The sequence below is a fragment of the Notolepis coatsorum genome (assembly GCF_963971535.1).
Source record: "Notolepis coatsorum genome assembly, chromosome: 3".
NCBI classification, from domain to species: Eukaryota; Metazoa; Chordata; class Actinopteri; order Aulopiformes; family Paralepididae; genus Notolepis; species Notolepis coatsorum.
The window spans coordinates 188,710,238-188,733,314 of record NC_140167.1 but is presented as its reverse complement, the minus strand read 5'-3'; the positions used below and the strand labels follow the sequence as shown (position 1 = coordinate 188,733,314).

The following is a 23,077-nucleotide window of genomic DNA, read 5'->3' as shown; positions in this document are numbered from 1 at the left end:
CTCGCATAAGGACTGACTAAAGACAGTGCCTAATTGCCACTACGAATGGAATGTAACACCTGACGACCGGCGCTATTGATATGCAAAGTAGCCAGGTGGGTACTGCAAGTTGGCGCATCAGTCGAGTGCAGCGCATTCCTGTGTGCACGCGCGTGCACATCCGTGCATGTGTGTGCGTTTCTGCTCACAACTTTGGTTGCAAGGCATGCAACCCCGTCCCATGAGCAACGCATCACTGCCGCTAGCCTAGCTTAAAACTCTGCGAGAGGTGTTTTTGGCCAACAGGTAGGCTAGTGGTCCATATCCGCTTCCTTAGAAAGGGATATTAAAATGCAGGAAACTTTACTCTCATTTAAATTCACTGAAAGCTGAATAATACATAATGTTTTATTTCTACAAGAGACTTGCACTATTAAAGTCACTGAATACAAACTAAATCCCCGTTGGATCTCACAGGTGTACCACGGACCCTTTACATCTCAAGCAAGGGGTGTAGCACTCATCAATTCCGATGACCCTTCATGTATGTTTTTTCGTAAAGCTTTTGAATTACTCCCAGAGGATGGATCCTCCAATATCTTCATTGGTGGCATTTGGATACATTTTTAGAGACAGATCATCCTCTAAATCCAACAAATAATTCTTGTCAAACAGAGAATACAACCCCCCGATAAAAAGGAATATTAATTTGACTCACATGTGCACCAGTCATATACTAGAATTGACTACTTTATAGTGGAAGCTGGTTCAATCGCCAATATTAGCAACACACATGATCACAGTATATTGATCTCTGACCATAGTCACACTGCAGTTACAATCCTCCTTTTCCAAAATATAATTATAGATGTAACCCTCATGACCAGACCAAGTCTTACATCATTTCTAAAGTGCAATGACAATGGAGAAGTTTCAGATTATACTATCTGGGAAACACTTAAAGTTACCATGAGATAATGTATTATTTATTTTGAGGAAAAATAGCAACGTTTAAAAGACTGAAATAAATATATCATATAGAACAAATATATAAAACATCTCAACTATGGTCTGACTATAACAAGATTCTGAAATAAAAATCTGAATATACTGTAACTCCTTGTCCTTGGTGGGGAAATGCGTAGTCTATTACTAAAAACAAGACAAAAACACTTTGAATTGAGTGATACACTTCAATAAGAAAACTTAGACAAGAGCAGACAAAGACTGCTATCCCAAAAAGATACAGTCTAAAACCAGACAAATACTAACAGATCAACAAAATATTAACAAGAGTTTTAAAGAGTTTTACCATGCTGTACCTCTACTTCCACAGCAGCAGAGAAATATTAGTTATTTAGTTCCTTAACTCTGCCACATCTAAATGAGAGCAATCAGCAACTGTTCTCTGTTGCTGAGTTAGTAGAATCAATTAAGGCATTCCACACAGGAGCATTTCATGAGATTTTAACACCTTTCTTACTCAGGATGATAAATGATTAAATTGCAAAGGAAAACCACTTCAACATTGTCTTTATAGGGCAAACATATGTCTCCTATTTAAAAAGTGAAAGGATCCCATGGACCCTACTAATTATCGACCTATTTGCTTGTTAAATTTTGACCACAAGATTTTAACAAAAGCATTGGCCACGAAATTAAATAAACATATAGCAACAATGATCCACCCAGATAAAGTTGGCTTTATGCCTGACAGGCTTTCCTTTTTCAATGTGTGTCACATTTTGAATATATTGTATTTTGACTGCAGGTAAAAACACTCAAGCAGCTATTAAGACATCGGAGACACAGAAAGCTTTTGACTCTCGAATGACCTTATTTATTTGAAACCTGAGGAGATTTGGATTTGGGAAGAGCTTTGTGGAATGCATTGAAATTATTTTATCGCTCTCCTAAATCCTCTGTCAAAACAAATAATACCTCATCAAAGCCATTTAGTCTATATCAGGGTGTTAGACAGTTCAATGTTACCTATGTTTGTCAGTTCTGTATTGTTCCTGTCTTGTTAAGTAAACTGTTTTCATCACAACGTCGACTTCTGTCTCATCCATCATCGTTGCTTACTCTGCCACCTGGGTTCATCACCATGCCGAAGAAGCATAATCGTAACAATTGCCATACTAGCAATGGGGTTCTCCAGACAATGAATCATTAAATTCTGTTCCCTTCTGGCAAAAATGTAAGCGTATGTCTTTAATAAAACCATAAGCCTCACTGTTCTTTTTACAAATTCTGCATCTGCTACTAAATCAGTAAGTTATAGTTTTGTTGTCAGAAAGCCACTGAATATTCTTACTCAAAGCATTTCGATATATACACCATTTTGCCACAACCATGCCTTTACCCCAGCATTGCTGGACAACACATTTGCTACATGGTATATAAACGGGCTCATGTGCATAAAGGACTTCTATCTAGACCAGGGAGGGGCAACTGGCGGCCCGCGGGCCGCATGCGGCCCTCACCGACGTTCCATGCGGCCCCAGGCCAATAAAAAAAAAAATAAAAAAATTATAATATTTTTTTATTTTTTTTATTTTTTGTATTTTTTTGTATTGTATTCGACTAAGAAGAGTTGGCAGTCGACTATGGCTCCTTTCGATCGATTAGTAGACTATTTAACTAATAGGGGTCAGCCCTAGTGTGGACATATTCAACGCTGTTGAAAGTGCCGTGCAGCAATATGGGGGTTTTGATAAACTGTCGGCTGTTGTTACCGATGGAGCACCGGCAATGAAAGGAAAACACACAGGATTTGCCGGGCTTCTAAGGCAGAGTGGCGTTGAGTGTCCAATGCTGCACTGCATTATACATCAGGTAAGTTCGCTAACATAATTTCCATCTATTGTGGGGCACTATAATGACCAATGCAAGTCGAGTGTAGTCAAATTATATGCGAGAGTCGTTAAATAGTTTTTATTTTTTTTTATCTGATATAGGAGGCTCTCTGTGCCAAGAAGCTTGACTACTACAGCCGTGTTATGGATTTGGTTACCAAGGTTACCAATCTAATTCGTGGAGGCAACAGGTCACTAAACCATAGAAAGTTTGTCTCCTTTTTGGAAGAGATGGACACTGATTATGGCGACTTGCAGCTACACACAGAAATCCGATGGCTGAGCCGTCGGAAAGTACAGGAGCGACATTGAAACACTGCAAATGCAATTCAATGATCGGTTTGAAGATTTCAACGGCATGCAGTCACGGATAGCGCTGTTTGCCGGCCCCCTCACCGCTACGGTGTCAGAGCAGCCCCCACCGTTGCAGCTTGAACTGTGCGAGCTACAGTCAGATCCTTTTTTTCAAGCAAAGAGAAATGAGAGGGGAATTTCGTTTTGGAAACTGCTACCTGAGCCCCGCTTCCCACTCCTCAGGGACTTTGCCCTCTCTATGGCCAGTATGTTTGGGAGCACATACATATGTGAGAGCAATTTCTCAAACATGAAGCACATCAAGTCAAAGTAGAGAAACAGGCTGTCGGATGAAACATTATTTCATCTGATGCAGATTGCATGCACAAACATTGAAGTTGACATTCCTGCTATTGTGCGCCAAATGGAGAGACCACAAGTGTCTCATTAAAGACAGGGGGGAGGAGGAGATGATGAAGAGGTGTAGAGGGGGGGAAGGAGATGATGAAGAGGTGTAGAGAGGGGGGAAGAGATGATGAAGAGATGTAGAGAGGGGGGGGAGATGATGGAGAGGTGTAGAGAGGGGACCATTATTATTATTATTATTATTATTATTATTATTATTATTATTATTATTATTATTATTATTATTATTATTATTATTATTATTATTATTATTATTATTATTATTATTATTATTATTATTATTATTATTATTATTATTATTATTATTATTATTATTATAATAACCATTATTGACCCACTGTGGGGCGAGGGTGAATGAATGTCATGCCAGTTTGATAAAGGGTCAATGGGAGGCATGTAGTATTGCACTTTACTTTACTTGCACTTTACTTGTTTACTTTTGTAGTGTTCAGATAACACTAATAACACAAACACAAAGCAGCATTCCTGCTGCATTTCACTACAACAGTAAATCAAAAGTGCAATAATAAATGATTTTGTTAAATGTATACACTTTTATCCTGCTACTAAACAAAACATTCCTGAGTGCTTCATATCCATAACATGCATTTCAGTGTTATAATGTTTTGTTTAGTAGCAGGATAAAAGTTTATACATTTAACAAAATCATTTATTATTGCACTTTTGATTTACTGTTGTAGTGAAATGCAGTAGGAATGCTGCTTTGTGTTTGTTGAGCAGTGGGCTTTAAGTTCATACATTTATTTTATTAGAAGCCTTAATTATAATTGATAATTTTTGTATATATTTGGGGTTACACAGCAATACTTTTAAATTCAGCTGTTTATAAATTCATAAAGTTGAAATTGCATTACTAAATGCATTTGAAATGGAATAAAAACAAAGTTACAACAAATTATAATTGTTTATATACCTTGTGACTATTAGGGCTATTTGAGTGATGGGGTACTACTGGCGGGACTGCCGATAAACAATGCGGCCCCCCAGATTGATTGTGGACATTTTGTGGCCCTCACCATATACAAAGTTGCCCACCCCTGATCTAGACAACCAATCTGCGTCTTTTTGCGTCAATTACGCTTAAAGTACAACCTACTTCACTCTCGTTTTTTTCAACTTAGGTATTTTGTGAGGGAAAACATCCCCCATCTTTAGCCCACTTGCGAGAGAAACGCTCTTTAGGAACCGCTTCTCTCCTGCCAGAGAGTAAGAAGCTTATCACCAAGTTTGTGAATTTCTACTCTAAGGATTCTTTATCTGTCAACTGTATTGGGAAGAAGGCTAGGGGAATAGAAATCAATGCTGTGCTGCCTGATAAAATATGGAGGACTGCACTTGTTGTTCAATAAATAGCAGACACAGGTTAATCCAGTTCAAAGTCATTCATCACTCTCATTCTCCTAAGGTTATGTTACATACATTCTACCCCTCCACGTCCCCTCCATGTGATGAATGTAAATCAAATGATGGTACATTGTTCCACTTATTCTGGGACTGTCCACTAATTCATCTGTTATGGTCAAGAATGTGAATGAATGTCTTTATTATTTTCTAGTATCTACTGTACTATACCAACTCTCCCTCATCCTCTCTTTGGATGCTCAGAGGTTTCTTCAATTCTCGCTTCAGAAACTGGTTGCATGAACTTGTTTCGGTTATTTATACGGAGATACTGTGTGAACATAAATGGGAAGGATCCTGGGGTTCCTTTTTGCAATATCTGGAATTCTTTTTACCGCATTTGTATTTATATATTTATTTATTTAGTTTGTTTGTTTGTTTGTTCTTGTATAATCCTATTCGAGAGTGGGTTGCATTTAACAATTACATGCGGGTGGGGGGCGGAGCCAGGCATTCATGGAGTAGGACGTGTTTCACGAGAGCTCCCTACTAATGTGCTAAAATACACTTTTCACCCCATTAGTCTTTATTTAATTTGTATTTGTTATTGGTTTTCTTGTTGGGTCGTCGAGTGTCAACTACTTTTTTCAACTTTTTGCGGTGTTAATGGAGACCCGGGCCATGAGAACACCAGCCGGCAGACTGTCACCGAATCCATCCTCGCCTTCGCCCGGAATCAGTGAAATAAGTGAAGCTGTTCTCTCGGTCATGACCAAACTCCATGCAGACTTTGAAGTACGCTTCGCTGAAGCGCAAAGAAAAGCACAGGCGGAATTTTTTGATACCCTTCATCGGGCAGTGACGGAGGAAATTAGGTTGGCGGTCGACCCGTTGAGAGAGAAGATGGAGTCGCTACACGCTGCCTCCACGGCTAATGCTAACAAACTAGTTTCGCTAACGACAGAGGCCTCACAACAGGGCGAGAGGATGGCGTGTCTGGAGAGCTCCCTGCTGGCTAGGCAGGCTGACTTTGCCAAACTCCAGACGGTAATTGTTGAAATGCAGTCCCGGGAGAGGCGTTACAACATCAGGATCGTTGGTGTCCCGGAGGGCAGTGAGGGAGGTCGTCCCTCGGAGACCATGCCGGAGTTGTTGCAAAAGATACTGGGGGAGGATGTCCTCCCCAGCCCACCCATGTGCTAGTCGGCTTACAGAGCGGGCAAGACCAGTCCTGGAGGGAACAAGGAGCCGAGGCCCATCATTGTTAAGCTAAACAGGCTACAACAGAGGGAGCTCATCATGCGGTCGGCCCGTGCCAGGAGAGGTGAACTCAGTCTCTGCAATCACAAAGTTGCCATTTTCGAAGACTTTACGCCGGAGGTTCAAGCACACAGAGGCGGGTACAAAGTGGTCATGGCCAGGCTATGGAAATTGGGCCTGAGGCCTACGCTATTCTTCCCTGCAAGATTATCTGTGCTGTGCAAGGGCGATGAACGTCGATATTTTTGGTCGATGGCTAAAGCGGAGGAATATCTCGGGGGGATAGCCGAGACCGTAGCTTGATAACTGTGTCGGGTGAGTGACGTGGCGATGTGAGCCTAAATCGAGATCCGTTAATGAGTTACATATTTTGGTTGTTGTTGCTGTTTAAGTGACATCGTTTTGCACAATTTAACTGTGATCTGCCTTAACTAACTTCTTGTATGCTTTAATTTTTTATATCCATTTGTATTTGAGTGTCCGTAGTGGGACGCTAAAAGCTGATCATACAGGAGCAACGTACTGTGGTAACCGGAGGCTTATATATATTTAATTTTTTTTTTATTGTTGCTGTTTAAATGACACCTGTTTGCACAATTTAACTGCCTTAACTGTCTTCTGGTATGCTTTAATTTAAATTTTTTTTTTAATCTATTTGGGCTGAAGCATAGCATTGATACGCACAGGGGATTGGAGAGTGGGTATAGGAAGGTTAATATTAGGATGGGTGGGTTAGTGCAGGGGTTCCCAAACTTTTCAGGCCGAGACCCAGAAAATAAGGCGTCAGAGAGCCGCGGCCCAATGCACATCGTCAGGCTTTTTTTTTCTTTTTTTTTGCCAGGCGACCGATTTTTTAGGCCAAATATCACTTCAATCCTATTAAGTTAGTTCAAGTTAGTTATTCATTTATATGTGCTATTTATGAGAGGGCTAACTTGTTGCAAAATAATAATGATAATAATAATAGCCTCATTAAAATACTATTGTTGCTTCGGTTGTTTTCAGCGTTTTATGTGCATAATCTGTTATTTAGTTTGAAATGTTTGTTGAAATAAGATTTTTCATTTTTTGTTTATTTATTAAGTTAATATAAAACCATATAGTCACATTTTAGAATGTGTAAATGCATGCTTTTAATGTTTTTTAAGTGGCGAGTGACTTTTTTTGTTATTGCAGTCGCTCCCCTTCCGTCTGCTTTGGGATAGGAGCGGAGGTGGTTGAAACGCGCAAACTTCACATGCACTAATAAGCATTGGAGGCTATTAACAGTTTCACTATTAACAAGTTTCACCTGAAGAAGGCAAACTAATTATCTAAATATTGCGCTGCTGCAACTAGAAACACTGTCCTGGCCTGCTTCTAAGTTCAGTGGCCTGACAAAAAAAAGAAAAGAAAAAGGTTTATTTTTTTTGGACATTTTTTTTTGGCATTTTTTTTAATCATCTCGCGGCCCTCCCGTGGCTGCTCGCGGCCCACCTTTGGGTCGTGACCCCGACTTTGGGAACCACTGGGTTAGTGTATAGAGTAGAAGTAGGGGGGGTTGTAACTGGGGTGGTATTTTTCTGTGTTTTTTGTACTGTTGTCCTATATGTGTGTAATTGTTCCTCCTCTGAACTCTTGGGATTGACCGTCTGGGCCCGCCTGGATCAGCGCCTCTGTCCTCAGCCTGGCTGCACTGGTATGTTCTCTACGCATTTAGACAAATTCGACCATGGCTAAATTGAATATTTTTATTCAAGCGTACCAGTGTCCTTTGGTTATTGAAGAGAAGAAGTATTGACATTGCTCTTCTTAGTGAGACGCACTTATTGGTGAGTGATGTATCAAGGCTAGCAAATCGACAATATCATGTTATCTCCTCATCCTCAGCCGACAATAAGACAAAAGGAGTCATTATAGTTACAAGACGTAACCTTGATATCAAAGTCCTGGATGTGTGGTCGGACACGGAGGGAAGGATTACTATAGCAAAAGTTGAGTTTTCTCATAGGAAGATAGCAATAATCGCATTGTATGCCCCTAACACATTTGATTCAGCGTTCTATAAAACAATCACAAGGAATATGTTGGAACTTACTGGATACGCTCTCATTGTGGGTGGCGATTTTAATGCGTGCTGGGACGCGGAGATGGATAGGTCCGGGTCCTCTGAAACACGTGACCAAAAACAGTCCTCTAAGGCCCTCAGGATGTGGGCCCAGGACACGGGGCTCGCAGACCTCTGGCGCATATCCAATCCCACCCTCAAGTAGGGCTGGGCGATATGACGATATTATATAAATATCGGGTACAGTTCATTAACGATACACTTTTTAAACGTATCGTGGATATCGTGATGTTTTGCCCAAGAGGCTTGTGTTGCGTCAATCTGGTCCACACGTTGACACTTTTGAACAGCGCCGCCCCACACACACACTACTGCATCAAAAGTTACTACTTATGATAACAAAGGCATTCGTTTTGTGGCATTGACGTTATATAGTTACACTTTCAATAACATCAGCGTATTTACATAGCAACGACCGAGGTCGACCTAGATATAGCAAGCATTAGCCGTTCATATCTCAGCCCGTGCTGACTCCGTTGTGCCCATTCTGCGGTCTGTTAATAACGTTTTCAATCAGACAGATGTATGGAAATGCTTTTATTATAACATCCGTTGCAGTAAAATCATTATGCCTCCAGTCGTTTAGTCATTCTGCAGAGCTAAAAGCTAAACGTCGGCCGCGGCATGCTACCGCTGCCATTGTTATTGTCATTGAGCTCTCCAATGGCGGAAGTAAAAAATTAATACGCGCTTGCCGATTGGTGCTAAGAACAGCAGGGCGGGTGCAAGCGATGTCACGTAATTGGCAGACGCGACTGTCAATCAAAATGATTCTGTTTGCCGACTGAATGAATATAAACGTTATTAACAGATTGCAGCATAGGTACAATACAGTACAGCTCAATACAACAACAAGCAACAGTGGACTGGAGGATGCAGACCAGAGAAAGACTTTCGTCTTGTTTACATCAGGGTCCCCCATTTTCAATTCATCATATTTCATATCTAAATCATATAATATCTCATTGCTAAATATATGCAATATATAATCTAATAATCCAATAATCTAAATCTAATATATAATATAAAAATGCTAAATGCATGGGTATTTTATTTTGTCTTTAATGTTAGCTTGCAAACTCAAATACTGTCTTGGTAAGCCTCATAATGAATTGTTTGGGGGAAAAAAGAAAAACATCGTGATGCGTATCGTGTATCGCCGAAAGGTCAGAAAATATCGTGATATCATATTTAGGCCATATCGCCCAGCCCTACCCTCAAGGATTACTCTCACCTGTCAGCCAGACACAAAACCTTCTCTCGAATAGACTATGCGTTCGCGTCCCCTAATATTTTTGATAGTTTCGACGTCTCATTGGTTCCCCTAGCTCTCTCAGACCACAAGGGGATTTCCCTTATAGCAACCTTTGGCAAGCTCTCCACGAGAGCTCCCAGATGGCGTTTTAACTCAACCTTATTAAAAAGCGATGATTTCTGTACTGAGTTCAGGAGTAAACTAGTTGAATTCTTGAAGATCAACGTCGGCACAGTCGAAGACCCTAGGGTCCTGTGGAACGCATTGAAGGGATTTATCAGGGGTCATGTCACACTTTTCGCCTCCAATTTGCGTAAATCCCGGTAAAAAAAACTAGAAGGACTGGAAACATTATACGCGGACCTATACACATCTTTGCAAGCTAACTATAGTGAACGACTAAACACACAACAGAAAGAAATAAACTCCATACTTAAAGAACAGTCTGAGTTCTTGATACATAGGACAAGGCAAAATTACTACTTTCACGGTTCCAGGCCTAGCCATCTACTGGCAATGAAAATACGCTCAAATGATAATTTCTCGGATATTCCTTCGATCAAGACGCGACAGGGAACAGTCACTACTGATTCGAAAAAGATCAACGACACTTTTAAAGAGTTTTACTCACAGTTATATAGCTCAGAGGTTAATTTCGATAATTCTAAATTTGAATCGTTCATTGGCGGGCTTGAGATACCCCACATTTCTGAGGAAGAGGCTAAGGAACTGGGGAAACCGATCACTCTTATGGAACTTAGGGAGACGATTGCTGAAATGCAAAGGGGTAAGGCACCAGGCTGGGATGGGATTCCACCCGAGGTATATTTAGCTTTCTGGGACCAATGCTCGATATGATCAATTGCGCTATCGAACAAGGGGAGTTCTCAAGAGATGTCAACATGGCATTGATTTCTTTACTTCTCAAGAAGGATAGAGTTCCCAATGACTGTGGTAGTTATAGGCCCTTGAGTCTTCTCGGGGCCGATCTTAAAGTGTTTGCCAAGGTACTGGCCCGCCGCCTGCAGAAATTTATGACGGTACTGGTACACTGTGATCAAACTGGTTTTATCCCGGGGCGCCTGGCTGCAGATAATATTAGGAGGCTGTTACATGTAATCGATAACAGTAAAGACAATACAGCTCCGGCCACAGTTCTGTCCTTGGATGCCATGAAGGCATTTGACAGACTAGAATGGTCATACCTGTGGAAGGTACTTGAGGTTATGGGACTTGGAAAGAGTTTTATTCATATGATTAAAGTCCTGTATGCCTCGCCGTCGGCGATGATACTGACAGGCAAAAACTGTTCCACACTTTTTCAAGTCTCCAGATCTTCTAGACAGGGTTGTCCTCTGAGCCCAGGACTATTCGCGCTTTCCCTCGAACCATTGGCCCAATTTATTAGGCAATCGGAGGACATCGTCCCCATAATGATCAATAATACACCACACAAAATTGCTCTCTATGCAGATGACCTACTGATTTTTATGAATGACCCCTCCCAGTCGGCCACAAAATTACTGGAAATAATCTACGACTTTGGTAAATTGTCAGGCTTTAAGATTAACTGGAACAAATCAGCCTGCCTACCTCTTAATGAGCTGGCCAAGGCGGTGCGACTACCAGCTGATATCCCCATAGTGGAACATTTTAAATACTTAGGCATAGAGATATTCCCCACACTAAGTCAAACTACTGAATACAACTTCACGGGTACTTATGATAAAATACACCAGGATCTAGATAGATGGTCGTCCCTTCCTAACTCCTTACAAGCCCGGGCTTCCATAATCAAAATGAACGTCCTGCCTAGGATACATTTTGTTAGCTCAATGCTCCCCCTGCCCCCTCCAATAGACCACTGGCGCAAGGTACAATCGATGATATCTAAGTTTATCTGGAATAACAAACCGAGAATCAAAAGAGCTACCACTCAACGTAGGAAACAAGATGGGGGCCTCGCAATCCCTGATTTTAAGCTTTATTTCTGGTCCTTTTCACTGAGACCTCTGATGTGCTGGCTCGACCCTGTAGATGCTGTATCTTGGCGCTCCTTAGAAGCGGCGGCGGTCTCACCGCTAAGATTACAGGATGTAGTATACTCCACTATCCCTATTTCAAAATGCCGACTATGATATGGACCGACCACAACTCACGTGATCCAAACATGGCGTAATGTACAGAAGTCGTGTGCGGTTAAATGCCCATGGCACCTGGACTCTCCAATTTTTAATAACCAGCAACTACTTGTTGGGCACAAACCGGTTAGTATTCCTCAATGGCAAAGGAGGGGAGTTCATACTCTGGGGGATATTTATGATAAGAACGGCCTTCGAGCGTTTCAGGACTTAAAAGAATTTTATGATCTTCCCGGCGAGTCCTTCTTTCTTTACCTTCAACTAAGGTCAGCGCTGAGGGCGCATGGCGTGCCGTGGGCTCAAGCTTTGCACCCACACCCCTTCCTCAGGCTCATAGTGGACAGGACAACCTCCAGAGGGTTTGTCTCAGACTTTTATACGCTCTTAATTCAATCCACGTATAAAAATGTATCATTGGATACAATCTGGCGTGGGGATATCCCGGAGTTGGACCCCGAGTTTGACTGGGATGAGGTTTGAACAAATGTGGCATTGTCCTCCCGCAACCCCAATCACCAGCAAATAAATTTTAATTATATTCATAGGACCTATCTTATACCTAGGAAGCTATTTGCTATGGGACTGGTAACCGACTCTCGGTGCACTTTGTGCTCTCAAAGGGCCACTGGCACTTATATGCATATGTATTGGGATTGCCCACCAGTAGCCCGCTTCTGGAGGTCAATAACGGACAAACTTTCAGATCTATGTGGCTTAACAATCCCATTCACAGCTGTTACGCTACTCCTGAACGATATAACAACACTACCCGCGTCCGTACAACAAAAAAGGGTTATCCTAGCGGGCGTCACAGCAGCGAAGAAGCTAATAGCATTGAGATGGAAGGAGCCTGAGAAGCTCACAGTGATTAACTGGTCCCTAACACTGTTGGATGTGATTTATCTTGAGATATCCACGGCGCGGGTGATTGGGGTAGGGCAGGCTGGGATTTAACTGTGGGTCGCAGCAGCTGAAAAGGTCAGAACCGCCGTGTGCGGCTGAGCGGGGTTGGGGTGCTTGTCCGGGGGAGTCCGGCGATCTCGGGGGAGGGGGAGGAGGAAATGTCTTGTCTGTCTTGTCTTTTGTGTTGTCCTCTTGACTTTAAGGCGAGACACTGCAGGTGAATAGTCAAATATACTTTTTTTGTTGATTTTGAGATTTTGTTATATTTTGCTTCCTAAACATGTCTTCTATGAAACTAGTGACAATAAAACGTCAATAACACACATTTAGTTGTTTATTTTACATCATTTTGCCTTATTGCATCCATAAATGTGCACATATTTAATGGGGAAGTGCCTCATTTGCATATATAAACATAGATTTCAGAAAACTTGCAATATATTTTTTCTTAGTTTATATGTACATAACAAATTGGGAAAGTTTCATAGTGATATCTATTCAAATATGTTTTGCCTATTAGGGGGTACTACACTGTACTACACTGTTTGTAGCCTGTGTGTAGTTCAGTTCAGTTCAATAACATCATTATTATTATTATTCAGTTATCAGGCATGTGTTTAGGTTGTCTATTACTAATGGTTTGATTAGGTATTGTGTTTGTAAATATCTGTTTAAAAAAGAAAGTATGGCATTTTACAATACAGAACTTTGAAGGCGTTTTCCCGAAAATGAGTTTTAAGAGTTTTTCCTCATACTCTGAGCCAGAAATCTCCACTTCAGTAGCACTCACATACACCAAACTTTCCAGTTCTATTCATATCTATGTTCTGAAGGTATTTACAGAAGGGTTTGTTGATATCGCATTCATACCCTGATTTATATCACATTTTATTCCTAAAAACATGGCGAAATATGGAATTTTACCATAAAAATGGACTGAATGGAGTATTTTCTGATTTATGGAGTGATAAAAAGAGATATCCAAAATACCCTCTGTAATAACCTTTGGCTCTAATATGTCAACAAAATGAAACTATAATTTTGAAAATGGCTTTATCCAATGTTCAGATTTCTGTCCTGGAATTATATGCAAATTAGTGCATATTTAAGTAGATCATGCCTCATTTGCATATTTAAACATACAATTTCAGAAAACTTGTAATACAAAAAAGTATTGTCTTAATATAAGTAATCAACTGGGAAAGTTTCATTGTGATATCTATTAGTTAATTTTTTTACCCTATTCACCTGCAGTGTCTCCCCTTAACTGGGGGGATTTTATTGGGGGGGAGCAATTTTGCTATTTCTTCACTATTTGGGCACTTTTACACGGTTCCTGTGAGTCTATGGAACACCTCTGTAGGTTTTTGTTTTTCAAGAAGGTTCATTGTTTTGTATTTCTATTCGGGTACTCAAAAGCAGCGTTTTTCTACCTCAGGACCTTAGGCCGTTTTGAGGCTGGGCTCCAACCACTGTGTGGCCCGGTGGCAACTGCCACATTGTTATGCAGCTGGGAAATCTCTGACATCACTGATATGCACATTTTGAGATGACTCAGTTCGGTGAGGGTGAATGTTGTGAAGTGAATTGGAAGAATACGCCTTTTTGAGAATTAGAGACATACGTTTTATTAATATAGGGCCGCACGGCCGGTGCTGAATACTGGGAAAGGCCATTTATGAGATAGTACCCCTTTAAATTTTAAAAATGTTGTACTCTGTTTTCTTTTGTTTTTTTTAATAATTTGTTATTTCTGTATTATTATTGTTTCTGTTATCTCCCTGTGAAGTTCTGTGTATTGTTATTGTGGTTATTGTGTTGTCTTGTTTTCATGTAAGTAATAATAAAAAAAAATGTATAAAAAAAAAACAATTACATGCGGGTGATATGTAATGATATGTACTGTTTAGCTTTGCTTATGTGTCCTTGACACAGTTAAGAGTAACTTCAGTTACTTTTATCCCTCCCATCCGGGTGTGTGTGTGTCTTACATGTGTTCTGGAAGTGTCCCCCAGTGGCTGGTTTCTGGGTGTCGGTTGCTGAAAAACTTTCCAAATTGTTTGAGATTAATGCCCAATGTGTTAGGTCGGAATGACTCTTCTAATTTGGTGTTTGTCACTTATGGAAACACAAACTCTTCTTGCTGGGCTGACAGCAGCAGCTATGCGCTGGAACCCGCTCGCTTGCTCTCAGGGCATGGATTGTGATGTATTTGCACATTGTGTATTAGCGAAGGAGGCAACAATTGCAATGTGGAATAATCCGGCAGTACAGTTGAAATCCATTATAGATCGAGGTGAAGATGATGGCGTGGTTGCTTGGACCTCGGGGGTGGTGGTCTCAGCGGGTCTTTCCCTTTCTTTTTTCTTTGATTGATTGATTGATTGAAAACTTTATTAACAGATTGCAGAATGGGTACAATACAGTACAGCTCAATACACACAATTGTTAGGGGTTATGCACTGCTATTCCTAGCACTATTTGGGCAACTTTACACACTTCCTGTGAGTCTATGTAACACATCTGTAATTTGTATTCCAAAAATAATCATTGTTTTATATTTCTAATCTTGTACTCAAAACCAGCATTTTTCAGCCTCATGAAAGCAGGCTATTATTGGCTTGGCTCCACCCATACTAGCAGAATGCTTTGAGTGACAGCCACCCACCAAATAGCTCCGCCCATCTCCCCGTCAGAGATTAGGTTTCAGGTTACATACAAATATGGTATGTCATAAATATAGAGATGTAGCAGTACTGTCTATCTATATATATATAATATGTTACCATGAATTGAAATTGGGGGACCCTGATGTAAACAAGACGAAAGTCTTTCTCTGGTCTCCATCATAGCAGTACTGAAGCAATACAAATATGGTATGTCATAAATATAGAGATGTAGCAGTACTGTCTATCTATATATATGTTACCACTATTTGTAAAAGCCACAACCACGTTACCATATTTGTAATAATGTAAATCATTGTGTCGTTGTACATATTGTTTCCCTATTTTTTACATATTGTGTATACACCGTTAGAAGCTAACATAGCTTAGCTTGGTAGCTATTGTGCTAACAACATATCCCGACGTCCGGCTCGCTGGCCGGCATGCACGCCCGACACAAAATGGTTCTCTCCTCTCTGTACACCCCCGTCCCCACGGGTACCCTGCCGGGGAGCCCATGGACGCGACAACGGCGGCAGCCGTAGGGTGCTCGAGCCCGCCGTAACGCTAGTGGTACACAATAGCTATGAGCTAACTAACGCTACGGCCGCCGCTGTTGTCGCGTCCACAAGCTCCCCGGCAGGACACCCGCGAGAACGGGGGCACACAAGGAGGAGAGAACCACCCCAAATCGAGCACTCATGCCGGCCGATAAGCCGGACACCGCGGTTGTTGTTAGCACAATAGTAGCCCACTGTGATGCACCGAGTGGGCCACCATTGATCAACATGCAGCGATGTGTAGCTTGCATGATGCGTGTGCAGTGCTTTGCCACACAGGTCTGAGAAGAGGACCTGCACATGATAGCAACCGGGAGCGTCGCGGAGCATTCAGCCTGCTGGCTACCTAGATCCACTTCAACCAGCCGAGCGTCGGGAGCTCCAGCAGCTTGTCGATGTGCTAATAGCCTGGAGCCAGCTAACGTTAGCTTGCAGAGGCTCCAGCACACCGACAAGCTGTGTAGCCAGCTACCGTTAGCTTGCAAAGGCTCCAGCACACCGACAAGCTGTTTAGCCAGCTACCGTTAGCTTGCAGAGGCTATTAGCACACCGACAAGCTGTGTAGCCAGCAGGCTGAATGCTCCGCGACGCTGGTTGAAGTGGATCTAGGTAGCCAGCAGGCTGAATGCTCAACGACGCTCCCGGTTGCTAACGCCGGCCCCGGCTGGTGCTAAGTAGCTAGCGATCGCTCCCGAGTCCCGAGAGCTAACGCCGGTCTGTCTGTCGAAGACCGAGGGAACCGCATCAGGCTTCAGCTGATTAGTGATCTTCTGGACAAACCTTCCACCCTGCAGGTAGCAAGAATGGAGGCAGGCATTACTAAAACCACAGAGCCAATCACATCACCGTGCGCTATAAACAGCGCCCTGTGACGTGCACCAGGTCGTCAAATCAACATGACCTGATTTACTAGAGGCAAAGAGGGGATGGGCTGTAGCTGAGGAATTCGCCAATATAGTATTTAGGCCCAAAAACACATTGATACGAACTCCTATTACTATAATACAATGCTAGAGACTGAAAAATGACATTTATAATGCATAGCACCTTTAAGGGGATGCAGACCAGAGAAAGACTTTCGTCTTGTTTACATCAGGGTCCCCCATTTTCAATTCATCAGGACATATATGACATACATGACATACAGATAGTCAGTACTGCTACATCTATACATTTATGACATACCAGATTTGCAAATACAGTACTGTTTGTGATACAGAAGGAGTCAAGAAAAGGGAGTATATACATTTGACGTAGAAACTGTACATTGGAGGAGGTTGGGTAGGGGGGGTTGGGTACATTGGGATATTGACAACCATACTGGGTAATTTACATTGGAGGTGGTTTGGGGGGGGGGGGGCACACTGTATAAACAAGCAAAACTGTACATTGAGGGGGGGGGGGGAGGAGACACTGTACAAACAAACAAAATTGTACATTGGACTATTAACAAAACCATACTAGGTAAATGACTGTACATTGGAGGGGGTTGGGTTAGGATATTTACAGGGGCCAGTGTTGAATTGCAGTCTCCCGTAGGTGTCCCTTGAGAGAGGTTTTGAAAGTGGGTAGTGATCCACATTCCTTTACAGCTTTGGGTAGGGCGTTCCACATTGATGTGGCATAATTGCGAAACGTGTTTAGTCCCTTATTTGAGCCGAATCTGGGTTTAACATGATTTGTGGAGCTCCCTCTGGTGTTGTGATCGTGGTATTCACTGACCTTTGGGAAGTATTTTGACATGTACATGGGTACCTTGGTCGTGTAGTGTATCTTGTAGACCAGGCCCATTGCAAGTTGCTGTACTCTGTCGTCTACTCTAAGCCATCCTAGGTTGTCAAAGTGGGCAGGGGTGAGGTGGGTTCTAGGAGTAAGGTCAAGCAGTAGTCTGACCAGTTTGTTTTGAGATGTTTGTAATTTTGTTTTTAGCGCCTTTGAGGTGCTTTGGTACCATGAGGTGCAAGCATAGTCGTAGTACCCCTGAATGAGTGCTCCTGCCAGAGTCTTCAGGGTATTCTTGTTTACCAGAGAGGAGATCCGGTACAAGAATCGAGTTCGTTGGTTGACTTTTTTTATTACATTGGATGCCATTTTGTCACAGGAGAGATTAGCCTCTAGGATGGAACCCAGGTAGGTAATTTCATCTTTCCTTGTGACAATATTGTCACCCACTGTAACTGAGAAGCCGTCGGTCTTGCTGAGTTTGTTATTTGAACTGAAGAGAATGGACTCTGTTTTGCCCATGTGTAATGATAGTTTGTTATCAGCGAGCCATATGCAGATTCTTCCTAGTTCCGAGCTGAGGGTTTTTTCAACCTGTAACTTGTTCTTGTCAGAGACCAGCAGGGCTACTACTTATAACTAGCATTATAACTAGCATTCCAAATTCTCCTACAGTCAAAAATATTTGCCTTTGTCCTGAAAAGAGTGAGTGTCGCGAACACGTCATACACTCTGTGCACAGTCACCACCCCTCGTCCCCGTCAGCGAGGCCGTTGGCAGTATCGAGCACTTGTCGATGTAATTCTAGTGTGCAGAACCGCAAGCGTGTCCCGCTGTGGCTTTCAGCGGCTGCTCTCTAAAACCCTGGTGTTGTAATCATGCTATGCATACATGCTTTCCACTTAGCGCTGGTCTTCCATCAGGGATAAAGACGGGGCTCTCAAAATACAGCCTGCCGCCTCTCATGCTTATTATGGTGAGTCTAAAGTGTCTCGCAGAGTTCCTTTCTGCGCTGCCCTGCTTTCAGCGGAACACAGGCTGGCGGTTAAACCCTGACAGGAGTAATTTAGCGCCGGGCTAATAATGGCTATTACGGCCTGGTGCGCGGTGTGTTCAGGACTGGGAGTTTTTAGGCCTTAAATAACCCCTGGGACAGATGGGAGATTTAACAGCAGCACATAACAGTCCTTCCTCATCGTCGAGCTGGAATGGCTGAGTGAAAATATGATCGAGCTTCACATCTATGGGGCCAATGGCGTTTTAATGGTCTTCGGTTCAGAAACGGCCATCGTAAGATATCAATGCACGCGTAACGCGTTGCACAAGCACTCATGATAACATGTCCCACTGATGAAATGTATCAACTGAATACCTCAGATGAAGAACCGTATAAGTCCGTTTTTACGTTTTCAAAGGAACAATGTTTTCAAACTTTATTATCTAAAGAGTTAGTGTTGTGTTCACTTATGGTTAAAGACAGTAAAGGTTGAGTACTGTATTATCTAAAGATGGTGAGTTAAAGTGTTGTGTTCACTCATAGTTAAAGACATTAGAGGTTGAGTACCTTATTATCTAAAGATGGTAAGTTAGAGTGTTGTGTTCACTCAGATAAAGACAGTAGAGGATGAGTACTTTATTATCTAAAGATGGTAGGTTAAAGTGTTGTTTTCACTCATAGTTAAAGACAGTCAAGGTTGAATAGTTCACACTGTGATTTAGTGATTTAGATCAACTTTACAAATACATGGGCTGTCCAACATCTTTTAAAACAGACTTATTCAGTGCAATGGGTCAATTATAAGAGCCAAATCCCTTCATATATATTTAATCAAACTCTTTGAATTCGGACAGACATTTATTTACAGTATAGGGTGTACTGGGAGGATTTCTGCATGTAGCTGGTGGTGTTTTGAACTAGCTTTGGGTGAACCCCTCAGAACAGACGTACACAGACTCTAATGGCGAACCTGCTTTAATTAATACGCCCGAATGAATGCCTTTATTTTTTGCCAGGCAAGACAATGGGGAAATGCTCTTTATGTTTAGCCATGCAGAACAACGTGGAAATGCTCTTTATGTTTAGCCAGGTCTAAGATGAATGAGGCACAGCAGTGAGAGATGTGGTGCTTCCTCTGTGTTCATTTGTCATTGAGGAATTGTGTACAGGATGGTGTCGTCATTGGATTCATTATATCGTTACTCACAGAATGTATATACAGTAAGGCAAGAGTGCACAAACTGGCACTAGAAGAGGCAGACAAATTGCTAGGAATGCTCCTTCCTGGGTATCCGCCAATTGACCATGTTCACACGGTGGCCATTTTGCTCTCATGTCATGCTCAGGTTGGGATTCTCAAGGTGGGAACAGGGTGGGAAGGAATCCAAACCTGGGCATGACATAAGAGCAAAATGGCCCTTGTGTAAATACATCGATGCTCTATTCAACTTCTGTGAAAACACTTTGATGAACAGTGGATGGAGGATCTGCAGGAGCCTTTGTCTTCAGACGCACACACAGTCGATTGCACCATTGCTGAGGTGCTGGGGTCAGGGACTAATGTGTTTTCTGCTGGGAACATGAGCTAATTGGCTAAACCAATGCTCTGTACTTCTGATGTCAATGTTAAGGCCAAGGAGAGAATGATGAGAGTTAGATTTGATCAGTCCGGGGCCATTATGCCTGGCTTAAATCAGGCATGATTATAGTCAGTTGGACTGTCTGCAGTAGATAGCGCAGGGCACTGCAGTTATTTTTAAGACAGGTGGAAGCACAGCACAGAGTCCACTTTACTGAACCAGGCGGTTTCGGTGCTGGACATTAACCTGTACACAGCACAACATGAAACAGACATGACGTTTCGATCTGTGGCGTCCGTATGTATGTGGCACCGCGATCAAACATGGATTACAAACGTGACTCACCTCATATCTCCCAAGGTCGTCTGGGAGATGTCTTAATGTTTTCATTCCCCAAGTCTCCTGTTCTGATAGCCGTGTCTTGTGTGTCCTTGCAGGAACTCTTCACGGCAGAATGCAAGTTCAAAGAGTCGGTGTTTGAGAACTACTACGTGATCTACTCGTCCATGTTGTACAGACAACAGGAATCGGGGAGAGCTTGGTTCTTAGGGCTCAATAAAGAGGGTCAAGCCATGAAGGGGAATCGAGTGAAGAAAACCAAACCAGCTGCTCACTTCCTGCCCAAGCCATTAGAGGGTAAGCAACAGACGCCTTACAGACAGTCTCGGCTACTGACAACATTCATATCTATATCCGTGGGGTGGCTGTTTGTGCTTTCCTTTGGCCATGACATGCTTTATCAGGGGGTGTGTCTTGGATGGGGATGTGGTGGGGATGGATGTGTGGGGTGTCACATGCTTTCGAGCAACACTGTCTGCACTTTCTACATTGCACTACTTTTATTGTCTTTTATACCTATTCTTATGTCTGCACTTTATGCATTGCTTTTATTCTGTCAACTGTATGCACATTTTAATAAGGTTCCTGATATGCTATTTGCTGCGAAGCACTTTGAGCTGCAATCCATGTATGAAAGGTGCTATATAAATAAAGTTATTAGTATTATTATATCCTCTTATTACAGACCATCTCGGCTACTGACAACATCCATATCCTCTTATTACTCTGATCATTTTCAACGATAGCTTTAGCGTTTACTCCGGGTGAGGCGTTTTCACCGTGCACCACGATGCAAAAGATATCCCTCCCGACACATAATTTGTGTTCATCAGCCGATTCTTAATTTACTGCTGCCGTAAGGAGCGGGAACAGCCCTGCCGGTCTAGCCGTGAAACACTGATACTTTATGGCATGGCGACAGATGCCCCACATCAACCCCCCTCCCACCCCCAGCCTGATTAGTGTCTATTATTTAAACTGTTGAAATCATACAGTCCTGACAGTAACACAGCTGTGGTGCACGGACTGCGAAACTCTGAATAATGGGACTGTTAGGATGGTTGCTAAGTGACACAATATAGCGGATTGTGTTCTTCAAAAAAATATAAAAATAATACAGTTTGGGGTTTGAAGCGTGTCCAAAGGGTCTGTTTGTGCACCTGTACAAACAAATAAATAATAATAATAATAAAGGAATCACATCATTATGCTTAGTAGCAGTTTGTTGCCGTCTGCCAACAAAGATATTGTTACATCAGTGAACAAATGTATTCACAAAAAGGATCACCATTCAACGTTATTGAAGACTCCTGTGATGCTATGTACTTATGATTAATTTCCCTAACCATTATTTCCATGCATTTCTTTATGACCGCAGGCCCTACAGATGCAATCAAAGAGATTGAATCAAAAGAAAAAAAGACAGCCCTTAAAAATATACAATGTCAGTCATGGTATCAAAGGCTCAGATAAGGATAAAATGTGTACATCTGTACAATCTAATAAATCAATATGTAGACCACACTGGTACAATCTAAAAGAGGATGTGTTGAAATAATACAGGATGCGTTGCACATACAGATGTGTTAAAAGCAACGCAACTGTTAATAGCAACATGACTTTTGGCACGACTCGTTAACACATCTCGACGCATTTCGTTAAAGGAACACACCAACATTTGGGGAAATTAGCTTATCGTCTGAAAAAGAAGATAGATACCAGTTTCCTCTCTGTGCGTTCAGTAGAAATCTATCTGGCTGCATGTTAGCCTAGGCTAACCGGCACTATCTGCTTCCATTCATTGTGCTAAGCTAGGCTAACGTGCAGCCAGATGGCTTTCTACTGAACGCACAGAGAAGAAACTGGTATATATCTTCTTGTCTCTCTCTGGAGAAGACGATAAGCTAATTCCCAAAATGTTGGCGTGTTCCTTTAAGGACAACTCATCCTGCTTTTTTGAGAGTGTAGTGGCGGGTTGGTCTTTCGGTAGGGGGTGGGGGAGGGGGGATTGGGTTATGCCATACTGCAATCTCGGATTGATGGGACTTTAACAACCCCCCCCCCCCCCCCCCCCCCCCCCTCTCTGTCTCTCCTCCAGTCGCCATGTACAGAGAGCCATCATTGCATGACGTCGGGGAGACGGTGCCAAAGACAGCGGCACCGGCCACCAAAAGCACAACCGAGCCAGCGGTGATGAACGGAGGAAAACCTGTCAGCAAGCCGGATAAGCCTGCCACATAGCCACACCTCACCAGCGCAGAGTGTGTGTTTGTGTGCGCGCACGTGTCTGTGTGTGTGTGTGTGTGAAAGAGGAGAGAAAGGGGGCGGAAGGGAGACGATGGAGGCACCAGGACTTTCTCCCTACCAAGACTCAAAAACCTCCTCTTCCTTCCGTGGATCAGACCCCAAGCGAACCTCCCCCTTTCTTCTCCTCCTTCCGCTCCTCCTCCTCCTTTCTCCTCCTCCTCCTATCTCCTCCTCCTCCTCCTCCTCCTCCTCCTCCTCCTCCTCCTCCTCCTCCCTCTTCTCCAGCCATCTCATCGCGGGTGGAAGGATTCCGAGGGAGGGACAGAGTCCCGGCACGGGAGGGGGAGAGGGACTCTGATCGGTGGGATGCTTGACCAGACA

The 23,077-nt window shown here is 42.6% G+C and overlaps 1 protein-coding gene across 1 annotated transcript in view; it reads left to right on the top strand.

The window, feature by feature from the left end:
• The window catches only part of fgf14 (fibroblast growth factor 14), a gene marked incomplete at both ends in the record, with an annotated part of 375,117 nt that extends 352,427 nt beyond the window's left edge, over nt 1-22,690 (top strand). The window contains 2 exon segments of the mRNA XM_084311478.1: nt 20,548-20,746; nt 22,548-22,690. Of these exon segments, the coding sequence (XP_084167604.1) occupies nt 20,548-20,746; nt 22,548-22,690 (342 nt within the window).
• Nucleotides 22,691-23,077: the final 387 nt, after the last annotated feature.